Source organism: Anarrhichthys ocellatus, unplaced genomic scaffold, assembly GCF_004355925.1.
Source record: "Anarrhichthys ocellatus isolate YVR2014 unplaced genomic scaffold, GSC_Weel_1.0 scaffold2, whole genome shotgun sequence".
Classification (NCBI taxonomy): Eukaryota; Metazoa; Chordata; class Actinopteri; order Perciformes; family Anarhichadidae; genus Anarrhichthys; species Anarrhichthys ocellatus.
This window is the reverse complement of record NW_022280032.1, coordinates 8829783-8848368: the sequence shown is the minus strand read 5'-3', so window position 1 is coordinate 8848368 and position 18586 is coordinate 8829783. Positions and strand designations below refer to the sequence as shown.

Genomic DNA, 18586 nt, shown 5'->3' with positions numbered 1-18586 from the left:
TGTTTCTAAAAATAGATGGAGGTGATGCAAGCACGGGTCTCCCGTCGAGTTGATGCGCTTGGCTCGCCTGCAGCCGTCTGTTGTAGTTCAGGGAGGGACGAAACCTCGGCCCCTGTCTGCAGGAGCTCGGCTGGCTTTGTGCTCGTCTGCGTTTCCTGGCCAACTCTGATACTCTGCTGCACCGGGAGGAGACTCTATACAGTCTCTCTGTCGGTTCAATAACCTGTTTCTGTGTCTGCCATAGAAAAACATGGAATTAATATTTAGAGAGACAGCTAAGGCGCTAAGACCCGTCTTTGTGTGTCAGGTCTCAGAGGTGCTCTCTCTGCTTCACCGCCTCACTGTTCTGGGGTCTTATCTCCTTCCTGCTTCCTTTTTGACTTCTGTACTTAATAGGCAAAGTGGTTTGGAGTAAATTGCATTGTCATCTTCTTCCATTTCTAGTTTCAATCAGCTTTGGTGCGTGTAATGCTAAGGAGGCCAGCTGTGGTGAGCAGAGGGAGATTCAGACATAAAATCAGACGAGTGTACATTTCCTGACATGTACAAGGTATTCTGTTACTCAATGAGAAGCAGATTAAATTAAAGAAAAACAATTTCACCATCATGTTGATATTGCAAGATATGCCTTTGAATATTGAGATGGATGGATTAAAATGGATTGAAGCTGAAACAAACAGCTTTTGGACATGTCAGAAGTCAAACAAACTGTATGAACAGTGCAAGAGCTAACTAATGAGAAACTCTGTCATCATCCTTGAAAACGGGATGAAAGATTCCCTCAGAGTGCTGCATGTAGATGTGCGAGTCATTTACCTTCACCACCACATTGCCTGGCGATACACAGAAGTTGAAATTAAGGAACAACGCTATTCCTGTAAAGCCGAGTTGGTCTTTATTCACTAAAGCACTCAGTAGGGAAGTTCAATATCTGTAGCAAAATCAAGTAGTAGTCAACACATTTCACCCAAAACCGAAAAATGTCAACCTCATGGTGGCGCGTGGAACAAAATTGAATGTCAATCCATCCAATTGTTGAGATGATTGAGTCTGGACCAAAGTGATGCCATGTCAAAAGCCAAACCCCTAACATGGCTAAAAGGACTGAGCAGCACATTAACGCCTTTCAGAGAGAGAAGTGTTCGGGTGTAATGTTTGAGTGTCTCCAGTGTCAACGTTTACCACTCTTCAAATAACCTTGAGAGAAACAAGACACAGAGAGGAAGACGACTGAATCTCTGAACACAGATGTAGTAAAAATGATTCTTTAATATGGAACAAAATCAGAGCTCAGCTCCATGGCTCCGTCCACCCAACACACTCTGTAACACTGATGGGTGGAGGAGAACGAGAAAATCAACCAGCAAGATCACAGTCCGCTCGGCCCAAAAACAGGAGAGGCTAAAAAAACATGGAACGCAAAACCAAAGTGCTACTGGGTCTGACCTCGAGACGCCCTCGTTCCCCTCCTCCCTGACCCAGGATGTGACCACGGGGACAGGCCTCTCTGCCGCCTCCCGGGGCTCTCCCACCTCCTCACCCACCTCACCCTTCTCTTCCCACCGTCGAAGACCCGCTGACCCCTCAGAGCCCGGTGAGGTCAGCGTGAAGGCGGGTTTTGGAGGAGCAGAGAGGCGAGTGTGACGGTCTTTATGCTCTATCAGTTCTCAGAGGGACGTGAACACAGACAAGACGTCTTGGTTATTATCATGGCTCCAGTGGAAATGTCTGTGGTTCAGTCCCTCTGCTGTTTTACTCCCAGTTTACGTGATAATCTAATTTCAATCTTTAAAATGTTGCTCACTTGAGATTCAGATGGAATGTTTGAAGTTTTTGAGGAAATGAGACGAGATACGAGGGAGAGGACGTCTGCGGAGGTCGCCCAGTAAGAACCCATTACTACCCTAACACAGGGACATCAACAGAAGTACTACACAGATATGTACAGAGCAACCAAGCAACATATCAGAATACTGAGTAATAAATCTGGTGTGGGAAAGGGAAGGTAATAATAATCCACTACAAATGCACATATCCCACTACTTTTTTTGTGTGTGTAGTTGGTCCAATCTTTAAGGCTATTCTCTTTCTGTTGCTACAAACAGGGCGGCAGTGAAACCACCACAACATAGTTGTTGATTTGAGTCACAGGTCTGTGCTTTATATCTGAATATGGCTGCTTTGTGTTTCTGTGTGCTAAGCTGGCAGCTGCCCGTCTCCTCGGATATTGTATAGAGAGGAGTCTAAAAGTACAGCATCGTAAAGAGAGGATGTAACATGAAGGTATGAACAGGGACGACGATGCTCTTTTTTTGTGCTAAATCATTCTCTGGTCCACAGAGCTCTGCAGGAAAAACAAGGTAATGTGGAGGGTGACTGATGAGAGTTGCTAATGGACAAATAATCACAGATAGATGAGGAAGCATGGATTACTGGTAAATTAGCAGAGGAAGTGGAAATCTATACTTGGTGGAGGATTAAGATGAAGCATTGTAATGAAGAAGCAGAGTGGACATGAGGAGAGAGAGAGAGAGAGAGAGAGAGAGAGAGAGAGAGAGAGAGAGAGAGAGCATCTGCCAGCTTCAGCCAACAGTCATCCTGCACTTGAACACACACTGCGTCACATGACAAACTACATCAGAGAGGGAGGGAGGCACTGCACAAAGAGCACTAGCACTACCATGGACGGACACGCACTTAACACACACACATACACACGCGCACACACGCACGCACACACACACACTACTACACAGGGTCCCAGTCTGCGTTCCACTGCACTCTCCTGGCTGCCAGAACCTCGCTGTGTCTCGTCAAGAAAAAACAACAAACAAACTGATTAACAAACAAACGGACGAAAAGAAGAAACAACACACACTTTGGATCCCACTGGCAATAATAAAAAAATAAACCAGAAACGAAACCTAGGATATAAAAAGAGCCAGTGGCACCGGGTTTTACAGAAAGCATTTTCTCAATGACTGGCTTTTGAACAGCTCTACGCTTTTTCTTTTAGTCTACCAAGTATATACTATTAACCTTACCAGGCAGCTAAAATCTATACAGTACTGTCATTTTTCATATATTTATAGATATTTATACACTATACAAAGTTGGCAAAAATACATAAATAAATACATTAAATTAGATTGTACACATCACAATTGTGTGTTTTTAAGTTAGAGCACTCTTTGTTGAAGAGGTGAGCCATGGCAAGTTGAGAAAGGAGGTGAAGAAACAGGAGTGTTACCCTGGACATCCCGCAACACAAAAAGAGTCACCATCAGACTCGGTAAGTAATATTTGTGTATGGCGTTAAATAAGTGTATTGCTTATTACCTACCTGATTACAAATGTCCACATTATGGCAGGAGTTAGAGGATGCTCTAACCGAATCACAAAGTCTATTTACAACCAGCGAGGAAAGAAAAACACACGTATTCTGAGGGATCTGGATTTAGGGAAAATAGTCAGAATTTATTTTCAGCGCATCGAGAAACGACAGATTGTGTGTGTGTGTGTGTGTGTGTGTGTGTGTATTTCCCGACTCGTGGGACTCCCTCTAAAGGATGGGATTACAAATGAAGGCAGGACTGTGTCCACTGTCCTTCCTGCAGACAGCTGCTGGGAGTATCTGCTGTACCATATCATTTCCGTGGCGGAGACGGTGCTAAAAGTAAAATGAAACCGATAAGCTTCATCCTTGCACTGTACACATACCCAGCCAGATACATAAGGCTGTGGCATATGGAAAATAGGAAAGTAGGCGTACAGACACCTGCAGTGAAAATAACTGGAGTAGAGCCCTGTGCTTTTCTTTTTGGGATGCAGCAGTGGGCTGAATAAGTCTGTTGAGAAGGCACAGGGCACATTTTGGACATTTGGAAAGATCTTAATCTCCTTCACTCATTTTTAATCATTAAATACCCTTATTTCCACTATACGTCTGCCATATGGCGGTTTATAGCACTAATCCTGGGTTTCTCTTGCTGGAGTTTGAGATGTCTGACAGACATCTCTAAACAGGAGACAAGCATCTTATGTGGCGAGTTCATGGCAGTGCTTAATCATGAGTCTAACCCCCCAAAAAGAGGCTGAATCACTAGCCCTTTACAGGGTCAGATGGATGAAGTACGTCCCTCTACTTGGAATCTACTCCCTCCTCCATACATGCCTGTCCCCATGTATGGCCTTCAGCAGAGCAATAATGACTCTAAATTCAATGAGGAAGGCATCATCAGTGTCAGTACAGGGCCAATCCCGTCTAACACAATGGCATTACAGTAAATCCCCAAGCCTGTAAGCAGACAGGGTGAGATGTGATGCCAAGCGACCGGGGCAGACTGACTCCACGGGGAGGAGAACAGTCTTCTCACACAGCCACGGAGCACTCCATTTTTGTAATAAAATTACAAAGATGTTTTGTGGCATGGATAACACAGGCTACAATTTGTGCCACATATCGCTCAGTCCACATCCTCAAAATGTGTAGGGGGGTAAAAGGTATGTGGCAGTGTTGCTACAGCGGCCCTGGGATGTTTTGGGTATCACTCCTTCCCTTTGTTTCTCTTGCCCCGACCTCACAGCACCTCCAACAAAAATACAGCGGACATCAAAAGCCCTTATTCAAGAAGGGCAGGTATAATCAGCTTCAGCATCATCAACATCACCACTGTTATTCATCAATATCATTGTTTTCTTCATCATTTCAAGTGACAAATGAAAACTCGGCGTACAACAAATGTTAATTTTCACCAACGATATTTACATAAAGTTTCCAAAAACAGAAGGATTTTCTTACCACGTTTTTATAAAGAAATAACATCTAGCACACACATACATACACACTGACCAACAGTCAAATGTGAACAGAAAGAAAACAAATATTATTACTTGTTATTCATATTAATTTTGTTACCATTCAAATAATGCTTGCTTGAACCCTGATTGGGAGAAGTCACATTGGTTTTCACCAGATGCTTAAAACAATTGAAAGGGTGAGTTAGGGGAGGCGAGGTCTGTCTGCGCAGGGTGAGACTCACACACGGAGCGAGCGGAAAAAACCCAAAGGTGACCCAGAAGACTTCTGGGCTGACTCAGCCGTCATAATATGATTCAGCGGAATAAAACAACTGCTGTCCCTCCAGGATGAGATTACTACAGCCGGATTTTAACCCCCCCCCCCCACACACACACACACCTAAAGTTCTCCAAGACATAAGCACAGTATAGCTTGAATTTAATATTGCACAAACTACAGCAAAGCAGGCACTGTTCCAATAGAGTGAGTCACTGACGCTCATATTGAGAAAGCCATATCCATCAAGGAAAACTAGTGTCACAGTATAGGAAACGGGCCGAGAGTACGACAAGGACAAACAACATCAGGCTCAGGAATATATCTAGCTAATCCCTCGGCAAACAGGTGTGACCCCTTCAGCCAATAAAGCTTTCAGTTATTTAGAAAGTAAACAGAGAAGGCAAGGCTGCAGGTGGCAATGATACATTTGGGGCGGACACACCCATTCCCTTCATAAACATCTTAGACAAGAAAAAAGTCTTCTCCCCCACTTCATCCAGCTGCTGTCGACAGCTAGCAGCCTTCTGAGGCTGTACTCAAGTTTTGAGCTAATTGCTAATGTCACGATGGCAATATGCTGATGTTTAGCAGGTATAATGTTTACCGTGGCTGTGACAAATTGTTAATGGCAGTGCTTAAAGTTCACGAAAGTTTGCAGAAACTTGAAAAGAGAAATTACAAAGCGTTTCCAACACCCTACGGATTAAAACCGAAATAAAGAGGAATCTAATAAACTGGGTTAAGCTTAAAGAGCAACTTAAGCTGCTCCTGTTTCAGTGGCAAAGTTGTGGGCAGTGTTGGCTGTGTCTGTCTTCTTGATTTAAACCGCAGTAAGTATCAAAACCTTGCACCAACCGGTTGGCTTTGCCAGGGAATGAAACACTGATGACAGACAGAGAAGAGTCTGAACACAAGGAGAGCGAGTACACTGGAGTGGAGTTAGTCTGACAAAGTCTCAACCGGGAGCATCTGCAACACCGCCATGCTGTATTCATGAGCTCAGGATTGTTAAAGGTCGGTCCTGACAGCGTTGGTGCCAACAGAACGCAATACGTTTAGAGGCGTGAGACAGGTGGCAGTATAATGAAACCGGGATTTGGAAAGTGTTCTTTCCTTTCTACGGTTTGGCTCTGAGCTCACCATCCATTTTAATGGTGCTGCTGTTTGACTGCTGGCGGTGGGAGAACATAAGGTTTGAGACTTCTGGTTATTTCAAGGAAAGTACAACTTTCTGGGTACTCTGTGATGGATCATATGACACTGTGTTTTTTTTTATGTTTGTAATTCTGCTCCTGTTAAGCACTTTGTGACTAATGTCTGTGAAAAGCGCTTTATAAATACATTTTACTTACTTATACTTAAAACAAATACTGGTTTGCAGAAGTAAATCCTTTTTTAAACTAGAGACAATATTACAATAACATTTGAGTATTTTGTTCTCGCCATTTTTAGAGATAATGGTTTTGTGACCATGAGCATGAGAAGTCACTAAATCTCTTTTAATGTAGATAAGATGAACGTTAGATACCTCTTGAATTAACTCTGCATATGTAGAGCGTGAACGTAGTCCGTTCTTCCTGTAACTACAATGTTCTTTAACAGCTCAAAATACATAAACATTGTTTTATCAGCTCGATACTTCATGACTTTGAACTCTTTGAGACCCCAAACAATGAAGAAGTAAAGTCAATGTTACTCATGGGTAATACAATGACATGAAGAAACATTTTTCTAGCATTTTACTTTCACATTTAGTTTAGCAAGTTCAGCCTTTGCCCAAATGTCACTAATTATTTGATGACTGTGCCATTTGACCTTTTAAAAATAGAAAATAGTGTTCATTGGAATTGCTTTTAAGACGTCTGTATTCCAAAGCACTCAGTGAGTTTAAAAACCCTGCAGCCCTCCAGGCTACCTTGGAGGATCAGCCACATCACTCTGTGCCTCATGTTGCTAAAAATAAAGCCACATCCTCCGGTTTACAGGGTCACTGATGACTGAGCTTTGTAAACCCTCGTAGCATACCAATTTATCACTCCTTGAGCTGCACACCGTCTTGGTGAAAGGAAATGGCAGCGGCATTGTGTCGAGTCATCACCTGCACACCTGCACATTCAAACCACGTTTTGGTTTTCACAGCTTCACACAGCGATCGCCTAATGATTATTCATCTTGTTTTGACTGAGGAGCCTTTATCCCTGTCCATCATCCTCATGCTTATTAATGAGCACGCTCCACAGTTTTGTTTTTATTCTTAGCGAGTATTACCTCTGGAAACAGCGGGTCCCTCAGGTCCAAGAAAGCAGATATTGCTCCTTTCTGACCACCTAATGGGAGTGTAATGTGCTGTGACACTGCAGGCAGCGGCTGTCAAAACAGTGGACCCTGTTCAACGGCTGGCCAATTGTTCTGAAGGGTGCTGGACTGGATCAGTGCATCACAGCAGCCAGCACCGAGTCTCGCACGAAACACACTGCCCAGAACACATTCACAGCACACAGTGTGCCGCCCAGACCGGCTTATAGAGAGACACCAGACGCGGACTAACCTGGTGCAGATTAGACTTCAATTACATACTCTTTCAAGTGATCAGGATATCATCATCATAAATCAAGACAAGCACAAATGCATAAAGACACTATCAGTTATTTTCGTGGTAAGAGAAAATAAAACCCACTGCAGGGCCTTCAGTATTTTAGGCATGGTTTTTAATGGGGCCAGAGTTAGTAGGAACTACATTAATGGAGGCAGTGATGCTTTGACTAAAAAACGAACTAATTACATTTGCTTCCTAAGTCAGTCAAACATGAGAGATGTTTGAAAGGTTGATGCTCATTTAGACATAAAACCTAAGCCGCTCCAGTAAAGAAACAAATCCTAAAAAGCTGACAGGATTATGCTTCACAGGACTTTATGAATGTGAAAACACAGATTGTTACTGTAGAGTGTACACAAAGAAAGAGTAGACGTCTGTGTGAGCAGCTCTTAATGGCCGACGGTATTCGTGTTGCTGCTTTGTGACCGTTTTATTTACGTTACAGAAATATCGAGCTGAGCTGAATGTGCCTGACAAGCAGGGCAGCTACCAGTTCACTCTGTGGTGTTCTCAAGCACTCAGGGAAGAGATAATGTCTAATCTGCTTCTACGGTATCTCACAGCGGCAGATCAGACCATCGTCTAATATCACACCCACTGTCTATAATACACAGTCATTCATAGTTTCAGGAGACAACAACAAAAACTCAGAGAAAGCCTTGTTATCTCATTTTTCTTTCAGCGTTAAATGCACATCTGGCTCACTGTTTCCAGACACGCACCGATTGTACAGCATCGTGGACTCATGCAGGAGCATCCAGACTCTTGGTTAGAGCTCCGACCATGCTCGCTGTCGATCAACACATTGTGTAATAGCAGTGTTGTGTTGGCTGGGTCTCCGTGTGACAAGCAGACAAGCCTAACATTGCAGACACTAGCAGCCTGCCACCAGGAGTCTGGAAGCAGACACACACACACACACACACACACACAGGTACACTGAGAAGGGAAAAAAAAGAGGAGGATGAGAGCCCTACATCCATCCTCTGTGTCCTCCACTTCATCTCCAAACCCTGAAATCACAGAGCAGACGTCTCCTCTCCCCAACTGCTGCTCACCCTTTCAGATACTCCTCCCTTTATTTTCACCAGTACTATAATCATCATCAAAACTGTCATCATCATTATTATTGTTATTACATTTTCAAAAAGTGCAGATAGAACTTTCCTGTGCCCCCATTCAGAAGGCAGGGCAGTAAAGGAGGATGGGGGAAACAATGGCAGTAAGAAGAGCAAGAAGAGCGCAAGATGAGAAAGAGAAAAGAGAAGATTTCTGATGAGTCTGAATTTTGTCGCTCCTGTGAACACACACACACGCACACATACATAACTAGGCACATATTAGCGCAGCACACCATACAGTCGAAATCGGTGGAGATCGACTCCCATCAGCACGAGACAACAGCACAGGGCAGCACGAAGAATTCATAGCATCAATAAAGAGACAGAAGTGTGCACACACAACCGAATGCATGTGCACAAACGTTTTGCTTCTGTTTTCATATTAAAATTGGAAGAAGATTTTAAATTGGTTTCCTCGGTTGGTGATGCTGTGACAAATGACATCATCGTATCATGGGGGAGATTTTTTGTTTTGTTTTTGTTTGTTTTTTCATCTTCTTTTTTCTCTCTCCATGTCAGTGCTTTGTCTGGAAAAATCAGGAGCGATCCATTTCATAAGTTTATTGTATTCCTGCTTTCCCAGTTTCGGAAGGTTTTTTTCATTTTAATCTCTATTTTTGTTGGAGCTACAGCACAGCACCCACAGCACACAGACGATAAGGGTGGGGGGTCCAGAAAAGGTCGGATACACTAATATTGTGCCAGAGGAAGAGAGAGAGAGGGAACAATAAGGGGGAAAAAATGAGATAAAGAAGAGCGTAGAGGAAAAAAAGGAGGAGGGAAAGAGACAGCAGTATCAACAATTCCATCTAGAGTTCAGCTGGTTTCATCACAAACAGAGTATTGATTGCTTTCCACAACTTCAGCTGAACATTAAACCACTTTTGAGTAAAAGGAGAGAGGACTGAATTGGGGAGAGGATATTGTACACTTGAGACAGATGACAAGGAGACAAATGAAGTGACAGGAGAGATGGGAAACAGCAGACAGGCTTTGGATAAGATAACGTATATTAGGCATGTGTATGGGGGGAGTTCTGCCAATCTGTTTACCTCATATATTAACATATATATATGTACATATTGTACAGACTGTATAGTATTGAGTACCTGGAATAGTCATACAATAGGATTATATGAGAATAGATCGTTACTTAAGATTCTCTGTGATCCCACGGGACTGGCACCTTAAATGGGTCGAGGGGCTGCAGTGTAGTTCAGAACCAAGGGGTCGACAAAGAAACTGAATATCGGGACGCCACAGGCAAAGTGCATAAGGACAGACAGACATACAGACAGGGGGTCAGAAACAGGGGGACCATTGGCAAAGTGGTGAGACACAGAAAACTAAGACACGGCTGTATGAAGAAGAGGGAACAGAAGAAGTGAGAAGAGTCGGAGAGAAATAGAGATCTTGAAAAAAAAAAAAAAAAAGAGTTTAAAGGTTTAATAGAGCAGATGGCTAATTGTACCCGTGTTTCGCAGCCTGGCAGCAAGTCAGTCTTGTGCATAAGGACGGGAGTGGGAGGAGGGAAGGGAGGAGGGGGGAGCAGGAGACGGGAAGCGGCCACGGAGGAAGCTGGGCGGTGCGATCAGGCCTTGAGAGCGTGCCACTGGGCGACGTTAGTACGCGGCCGAGCGAGCATGTCTTTCCAGTGCTTTACCTCCGCTGGTCCACTCTTCCACGATAGGTAGATCTGAGAGAGCGGGAGAAGAGAAGGGATGACAATGTAGACTAAATAATCTATAACCCAGAGTACACGACATTGCTGTTTTTGTTTTTTTTGTGTCATTTACACTAACGGTCGCCTTTATTCAGACATGTTTGGGGGATATCTGGCATCAGGTACGCGAGAGGAGCAGCGGCGATGAGTTGTAAGGTACTGACATGAAGGAAGAAACGTGGTCTCAGTTCTCTCACAGGCTGCATCACTTATAGATATTAAAATACATTTTGCTGTTGAGGCCTTAATCAATGAAGCCTATTTCTGCTGTGCTGAAACTCCCTGGAGTCTCCGCTGGTTGCCTGGTAACTGCTAGAGCCAGACCAGAGCCAGGCTAGCTGTCTCCTCCTGCTTTTAGTCTTTATGCTAAGCTAAGCTAACCGTCTGCTGGCTGTAGCTTCATGTTTAATTGCTAGACATGAGAGATCTTCTCATCTAACTCTATCTGCTAATATATGTATTTCCTAAAATGTCGAACTATGCTTTAAAATAGAGGAACTGGTTAGCACCACGACAGCAAACGGTGAAGCTAATGTTGTTCCTGGACCGTTTCTCCTCATTGATTAGTTTGTTCACCGCTGGTGAAAAATGTATGTTTAATTCAGTTATTAATTACTGTATCGTTTTTCCTCACCGCAAGTTGACCAACTTCAGTGGCGACCACTTCCTGTCTGAAAGTCTCTTCACTCAGTTTGCCATCACTTTCATGGCTCATGTGTTGTAACCAAAGGCTACAATACAAGGCGTACAAAGGCTTACCTTGCCGATAACGTCGTTGCGGCTGAGCCTGTCCTTGTCCATGACGGTGATGATGATGGTGGTCTCCCTCAGCACATGGGCGGCCACGTCGAAGGGGAAGGACTCGTTGAAAATGGGGTTGAGACAGCGCTTCATTGTCACAGTCTTCTTCTTCTCTACACGCTTATCCTTGTGCATCAGCCACACCTTCACATATGGATCTGCAATGTGGCCGCAAAAAAACAGCAGTTTACATGAGAGCGAGGGTGAAGATGCTCTGGGAAGGTGAATTTTAGAGTCAGGATGGCAATTACCCTCTTAATTGTTTAAGTCAGGGAAGGAAGCAGGGAAGCAGATACCTAGTTTGAGCTCAAGGTCAACTTATCCCCTGAGCTAGGAAACATACAAATGAGGAAGTATTTATGGAAATAGGGCCTGGGATTTGTACTGCCAATTCTGGTGAATTATCATATTCTGTGACACGAGCATACACCGCTCCTGCTACTGCACGAAGCAGTAATTTTAACAATATATGCCACATAAAGCAATTTACATTGAGACTTGATGCTTTAAAGACTAGCACCAGACTGAGCTGACACAGATTTGGCTGAGCAGATCCTCATAGATATACAGAAAGAGAGGGAGCAGGAAGGATAGATAGAGGGAAAAGGGAGAGGTGCAGCTATCTACGGTGCTGAAACTCTGATCCACGCCTTCATCGCCTCAAGAATTGACTACTGCAACAGCATTCTCCACGGCACATCATCCAAAATCCTAAATAAACTCCAGTACATCCAGAACTCTGCTGCTCGCCTGCTCACCCACACCCGCTCCCGTGACCACATCACCCCTGTTCTCCAGAACCTCCACTGGCTCCCCATCCCACAACGGATCCAATACAAAATCCTTCTCCTCACTCATAAAGCCCTCCACAATCAGGCCCCCTCCTACCTCACCGACCTGCTTCACCACCACACTCCATCCCGTCGGCTCCGCTCCTCTGATGCCAACCTCCTGTCTCTTCCACTCAGGACCAAGCACCGGACATGGGGTGACAGAGCCTTCTCCATATCTGCCCCCTCCCTCTGGAACTCTCTCCCCAAACACATCTGAGACTGCACTGACCTTTTCACATTCAAACCTCAAATCAAAACCCACCTGTTCAAAACTGCTTTTAATGTGTGACCACTATTGTGTATTTTATGTTTTTAGTGTATTGCTTTTATATATGATGATTTTAATGTAAAGTGTCTTTGAGTTTTATGAAAAGCGCTATATAAATAAAATGTATTATTATTATTATTATTATTATTACGGTGCGACCCAGCTTAGAAGCTAGAAGGCAACAGTCTTCTGCTGGACGGGTCAGCGAATGTTTGAACGCGGATATGGAGCTTCCAATGTCAGGAGAGGGGTTTCAGATGGGTAAACAAGGGTTAAAAAGAAAGAAAAAGGCTAAACAAACGTACCTGAGGTGCCCCCGATATCCATGGCTTTGAGATTTCGCGCTTTGATAATGTTCACAGTGATGGTGTTGGCTGTGGGATTATAGCAGAGAGACAGCAGCAGGTCTCCTCGTCTCCCCTGAGGAACACACACAAACACGACGACGTATGAATCCCCCAGTCTGATATCAGATTTCATCAGGGAACATCAACCTCCAGATTACTCACTAGCTCGTTGTGCAATCTTACATCACTGCTCTAACCCCTTGTGCCAAACGCAGATGCTAAACACAGTGACCAGGCTGGCATAGCTGAGCCCGTTGCTCACCCTGAAATTACGTCAATCAAGCTCACATGCTGAGAGCACTCAACAAATGGCGTTGCACTTTTAATAAACCTGTAACATCTGAATGAAAACACTGGATGTGTCATCGTCCATCCCTCCCTCTCTTACACTGCCATCACTGCAGGGCTTGAGCTCCTTCCAGAAGGTCTTTATCTGGCCCAGTTCCACCTTGTTAAGGGGGATTGACACCTCTCCAATGGGGTCATTCCTGCTGAAGCGGTCGTAGTCCAACACCTGAAGGTATAGAGTGCGCTCTCTCACTTTCTCGTAAGGGAAGCCTAAAACAGAGACAGAATCAGAGGGAAGTTACAGAGGGTGAGAAACATATTCTTGACAGCGCAGAGCGTGCAGTGTAATCTGCACCATGCTAACAGGGAGGAATTTGGCAAAGGCCAGAGTGCATTTCAAAAACTGCAGGAACAGCCAGCTCTCTCTCTCTCTTAAATGACTGAGAGGGATTATTACACTCAAGTTACAAAGAACTATCTCATTCATGTTTCAAGAGCACTGGCTATTTTCTAATTTTAGAACCGTTTACACATTATTTTGGCTATTTTACTATCCGAACACATTGGTCATAATGAAACAACTTGCGATCATACAGAGGTGAGACACTCCTTCACTCTGGAGGCTGCTATACTTAACATCTGCATTTTGCAGAGTTGAAGGTTTTATAAATGTCTTGTTTGGGAATTTTCACACAACTTCCACAATGCTCTTTCTGGGTTAAGATAGGACCTTTGTCGTTGCCACTAACACTTAATGGACCAATGTTACAAACTTAGGTTTGTGAGCCTGTGATTTGAGCAACACATCTCTTCTTAAAGGAGAAGATCGATACCACTCTCATATTTGTACGTAAAATATAAATATGAATAGAAAAATATGTAATAAAAACAGTTATTTTATATATATATATATATATTCTTTGATACGTAGCTGAGTGGAAACAACACAGACCCTCAAACAGGAAGGTTTCGTTCCAGTTTGGATTGAGGTTCTTCCTCTTGACCTTGGTCTCCAGCTTGTGCTTTTTGTCGGGCAGCAGGTAGATTTTCACGAAGGGATCGGAGGTGCCGGAGAAGTCTTTGGCCGGGAGCTCCTGGCCCCTGAGAAGTTTGACGGTGAGGGTCGTGTTCTGGAAGCTGTAGCCTATGCTGAACTGGATCCGGCCCAGCTTCTCACTGATTGGCCCTTCACCGTCATCGTCCTCCGATCCTGGGGACAGCTGCCGGGGCCACAAATGCAGTCAAATAAATATAAATACATGCAACAGCAGCAGCAGCAGCAGCAGCAGCCACTCATCACACGGATAGTTCAGTCCAAGGACACACACTTTCTCTCACACAAGCACACGCACACACACCGTGACAGAGAGAAGCTGTGATGGGAGGAGATTTTAGAGCTGCATTTCTATCACGGCGTACTCAAGCAGCTGCTCAAAGGTCTGACATTAAGAAGACTGAGAGAGTTTAATTTCCTTTCTAATGTTCTTAAGAGGCAGGAGGCGCTCAGATTAAAGATAGAGGAGCTTTAGACCACCCATTCTCCCTCACAGCCACTCTGACTGCTTTATCACTGCTGTGCACTAAAAGGCCACTATCTGATAGAAGGCAGCGGTCAGAGAGTCAGAGAGAGAGAGAGAGAGAGAGAGAGAGAGAGAGAGAGAGAGAGAGACAAACAGAAAGAGTAGGAGAGAGAGAGAGAGCATTGCATTAGGGGCACAGCGAGAACTAAAGCACAGCTCAAGGTTAGCATTCCGCACTCGAAGCTAAGCTCCACTTCTTTTCTCCCCGTGGCTCCACCTTCTGCCGCTGTCCTTTATTGTTTTCTCCCTCTGCAACAATACCATTGATTTGGAATGAAGCGTTTGAGGACTTTGAGGGAGTTCATAAAGACCACTTTGTGCAAGTGTCTCCACTAATACTTTGAAAAGACCAGCTGGGTCGTTTGGTTTGCAGGCAAACTCTTTGTCGGAGCATTACCTGAACTTGTTGATTTCAGTGCCTTGTGTTAGAGCTTAAATTTCAAAGTGGAAAAAGACTCACTTGCTCAGCTTTTGTCAATATGGGTTTTAGAACTGACAGGCAGAGCAAGTGTGAAATATTTCAAAGTCTAATTTACGAAACAGTGTGAGTCACCTTGGATGGCTTGTCTCGCTTGATTGCCGCTGTAGGAACTGTCTGTGTTTTTTTTTTCTCATATTATGGTACTCTTATTACTACGTGCAGCTTTAAATCAACCTCTAGCATGGAGGATGATTCTGCAACACGAGTCCTGCCTACAGCCAGTACTGCCAAAATATGACATGCATATAACATTTAATTCCAAAACCATGGGCATCAATATGATTTTTGTACTCTTCTGTTCTGAATATTTCCACACAGCTTCAAGAGCATTAATGATGCCAGGCACTGATTTTGGTGGATATGGCCTGGCTCACAGTTTGCGGTCCGATTCATCACCAGAGATGTTGGATGGGGCTGGCAGGCTAGTTGACTTCAAACTGGAATGGCCATGTCAAGGTCAGTTTACTCATCATAAGGAGTACTACTCAGCCAGTGAAAACAGCTGTATAATACCATCTGTGATTTTGGACTAAGCTTTCTAAAATCTAAGACAACACTATGAAACATACTCAGGACTAAAAATCTGAATATATTGGCCTCTTTTGCTTTAATTCATTTTTAATCTATCTATCTATCGTGAGTCCCTCTACATTTTGCTTAATGAATAAGTCAGGCAAAATTCTATATTGTTTGTACTGTCAAACAAATTCCATGAAAAGCCAAAAAATAATAATGAATTGATCCTATGGTTGTTTATGTAGCTTAAGCCTCATCTTCTCTGTGCCATTGTCATCTAAAAAATATTAAATACACATAAATGAACATGGGACCTTTTTTTTTTTGGGTCAATCCCACAATCGCACATCGCATATTCATCAACGGACAGAGATAGTCCAAAACATATTTGTTCCTTACTCCCATTGGACTCACACTTAATAAAATCTGCAGCTGTATTAGGAAATAACTTTTTGGCTCAATTGGTTCATGTGCTTGATGTCACAGACAGGGTAGGACAGGCTGTCATTATGTTGAGTTATTGGCTATTAATGGGAAGTATTGGCAATTAAATAATACATAATAATATACTCCTCAGCAGGGTGGATGTGTGTGGTGAGATACCAGTTCTTACCATCACCATGTCTCCTGTAAGGGAGTTGGCCAGGTCAGTTACGGAGGAGCGGCCGTCAGCATCAGGGGGTTGGCCCTTGGGACTGTTCGCTGGCTTGTTGCCCCTGTAAGCAGAAACACAGGTTGACCCGGAGGGGAAACGGCGAGGACATGTGCTGAGAAGCTAACTCGTCTCCAGAAAGACAGAATGTCTGAGCACACAGGGAGTCCAACCTCCACCTGTTTGGCGCTCGAGGACCGCCTATCTGAAACGACCAATTGAGTACAAATATGCTTTGGATAGATGTCACTTCAAAGTAGATTGTGCTTTCTCTAGCTATCATGAGCGAAGCCAAATAAAATCTGCCAAAGATTCTACAGATTAACAGCGGGCGCTAGAACTGAGGGCATTTGATGCGGTGAGTTGTGTTTGATGAAACTTGGAATCTGAGATGACTGTACATATGTCCAGTGTGGCAAACATCCATATCTCTAACAAGAAAGTTACCTCCACCAAGTAAACAAACACATTTTCAGACAGAACGCAAAACAGAACCACTAAATTTGAAATTGATAGAAACCAATCCATTGTCTCCAAATCCCCAAAGAGTTCAAGATTAACCTTATTTACTCTACAGACATTAACGGGACACACATGTATAATGACATGTATAGCAACATAACGTCACTATAAATACAATAGACAAACATGTATAGCAACATGTAGAGGACCAGACGTTTAACAGGACAGATGTGGAACAGTTGTGTAAAGTGTGCGTGCGTGTGCGTATGTGTGTGTTAAAATCTCTGTTATTAATATGCATCATCAACACAAAATGTAAATAAAAGCACAAAAGACAGAACAGAGATCTCCCATGGCACAGCTGGTACTTAGGTACAAATGTTAATAGGTGTTAAGTTTAGTTGAAAACATAACGTTAAAGTGGGACAAACATTCTGGGAGAAAAACCTCTATGTTCATACATCATGAAAACAAGAAGAATCACAAAGTGTAAAGAAAAAAAATCAGCAAAAGAAGAAACATTTAAAGAGAATAAATATTATGAGATTAAAGAAAGAATGAAAAAAAGATAGAGGAAGAGAGAGATCAATGTGAAAGTCCTGGCCAATGTAATGTGAGACATTGGACACACAGCACTCCATAGATGACTGGTCAAGGCACATGGAGAGGCTGCACACTGAAACACTGTTGGGCAATAAACAAACAGTAAATAGAGAAGAAAAACAAGAACAGACACACAGAGAAAGAGAAAAGAAATGAGCAGACTCAGAGAGGATGCGGAAGTTGCAGACACACACACTGGACAGAAATCATAAAGACTGTAGATAAGATAAAAGGTTCAACAAGGAAAGTAAGAAATAGAAAAGCAAGCTGAAAATTGTTTAACTGTATTAGAAGAGATAGAAAGTATTAATAGCATGAACAGTGAGGTTACGAAAACCAAAACCAAAGAGAGAGTGTGAGATTGTTACAAACAGCAGCACATTAGAGAGAAAAACAGAGCTGCAAGAAAAGATAGGGAATGAAGGAAGGAAAGCCTGGAAACACAAGAGAGGCTTAGTTTGGTCAGTCGGATCAGTATCAAAGAATAAGAGACAAAAATAAAGAGCTATGCACAGACAATATATCTAACAGGAGACAAAGGGGCGGACATGATAAAGGGAGAAAAAGAGCACACGGAAGAAAAGAAAAAGACAATAAATACAATTGATCACCAGGAAAAGGAGAGCAAGAACCATTGTTCTACGTGGAGAGCTCAAAATAAACGATAGATGAGATATAGTATGAAAGAGAAATAAGGCTTAGATATACCATTAAAATATATAATATCATTGAAAACACAAAAAGAGACAAATAGTAAGAACATAGGAAATGCACATTTAGAGTGTCACAAAAGAGGGCGTTGGTAGAAATAACGTAATAACTATTATAGAAGGTAACTTTACATCTAACCGGATTTTCAACCTTTAAGCAACACTCTAAAAGTGTGGACTGGGGAAACAAGGGCCAAAGCACAAACTGGCATTGGCTACAAGTGCATATACAATATATGCAAGTAGTTGTCACTCACAGAGAGTGAAGGCAATGCCTTGGACAGGCAGGAAACAAGGAGCCCACAGAAAGTCTGTCTGTCTGACCAGCAATCTCTGTCGAGCTTTTCACTGAGAGAATGTACTTTTTTTGTTTTGAGCGTTCTAAACTGTAAATTTGGATGAGAATTGATGTTGAATGTAATAATGTGTACATTTTTGCTGAAGACAAGGACAGAACCGGGGGGGGGGTGGGGGGGGGCCTGGCCAAGGAATTGCCTTCACTCTCTGTAAGTGACAAAAAAAAAA

General features: G+C 43.2%; 1 protein-coding gene across 7 annotated transcripts in view; it reads right to left on the bottom strand.

The window, feature by feature from the left end:
* Nucleotides 1-1249: 1249 nt before the first annotated feature.
* Nucleotides 1250-18586, bottom strand: part of syt7a (synaptotagmin VIIa) — a 70583-nt gene continuing 53246 nt past the window's right edge. For all 7 annotated transcript variants that reach the window (XM_031871301.1, XM_031871328.1, XM_031871318.1 and 4 more), the window contains 6 exons: nucleotides 16248-16350; nucleotides 14010-14277; nucleotides 13158-13327; nucleotides 12728-12842; nucleotides 11280-11479; nucleotides 1250-10493 (listed from right to left, as the gene is read on the bottom strand). In XM_031871301.1, coding sequence (XP_031727161.1) covers nucleotides 10389-10493; nucleotides 11280-11479; nucleotides 12728-12842; nucleotides 13158-13327; nucleotides 14010-14277; nucleotides 16248-16350 — 961 coding nt within the window. In that variant the 3' untranslated portion in view covers nucleotides 1250-10388. The remainder of the gene's footprint in view (nucleotides 10494-11279; nucleotides 11480-12727; nucleotides 12843-13157; nucleotides 13328-14009; nucleotides 14278-16247; nucleotides 16351-18586) is intronic.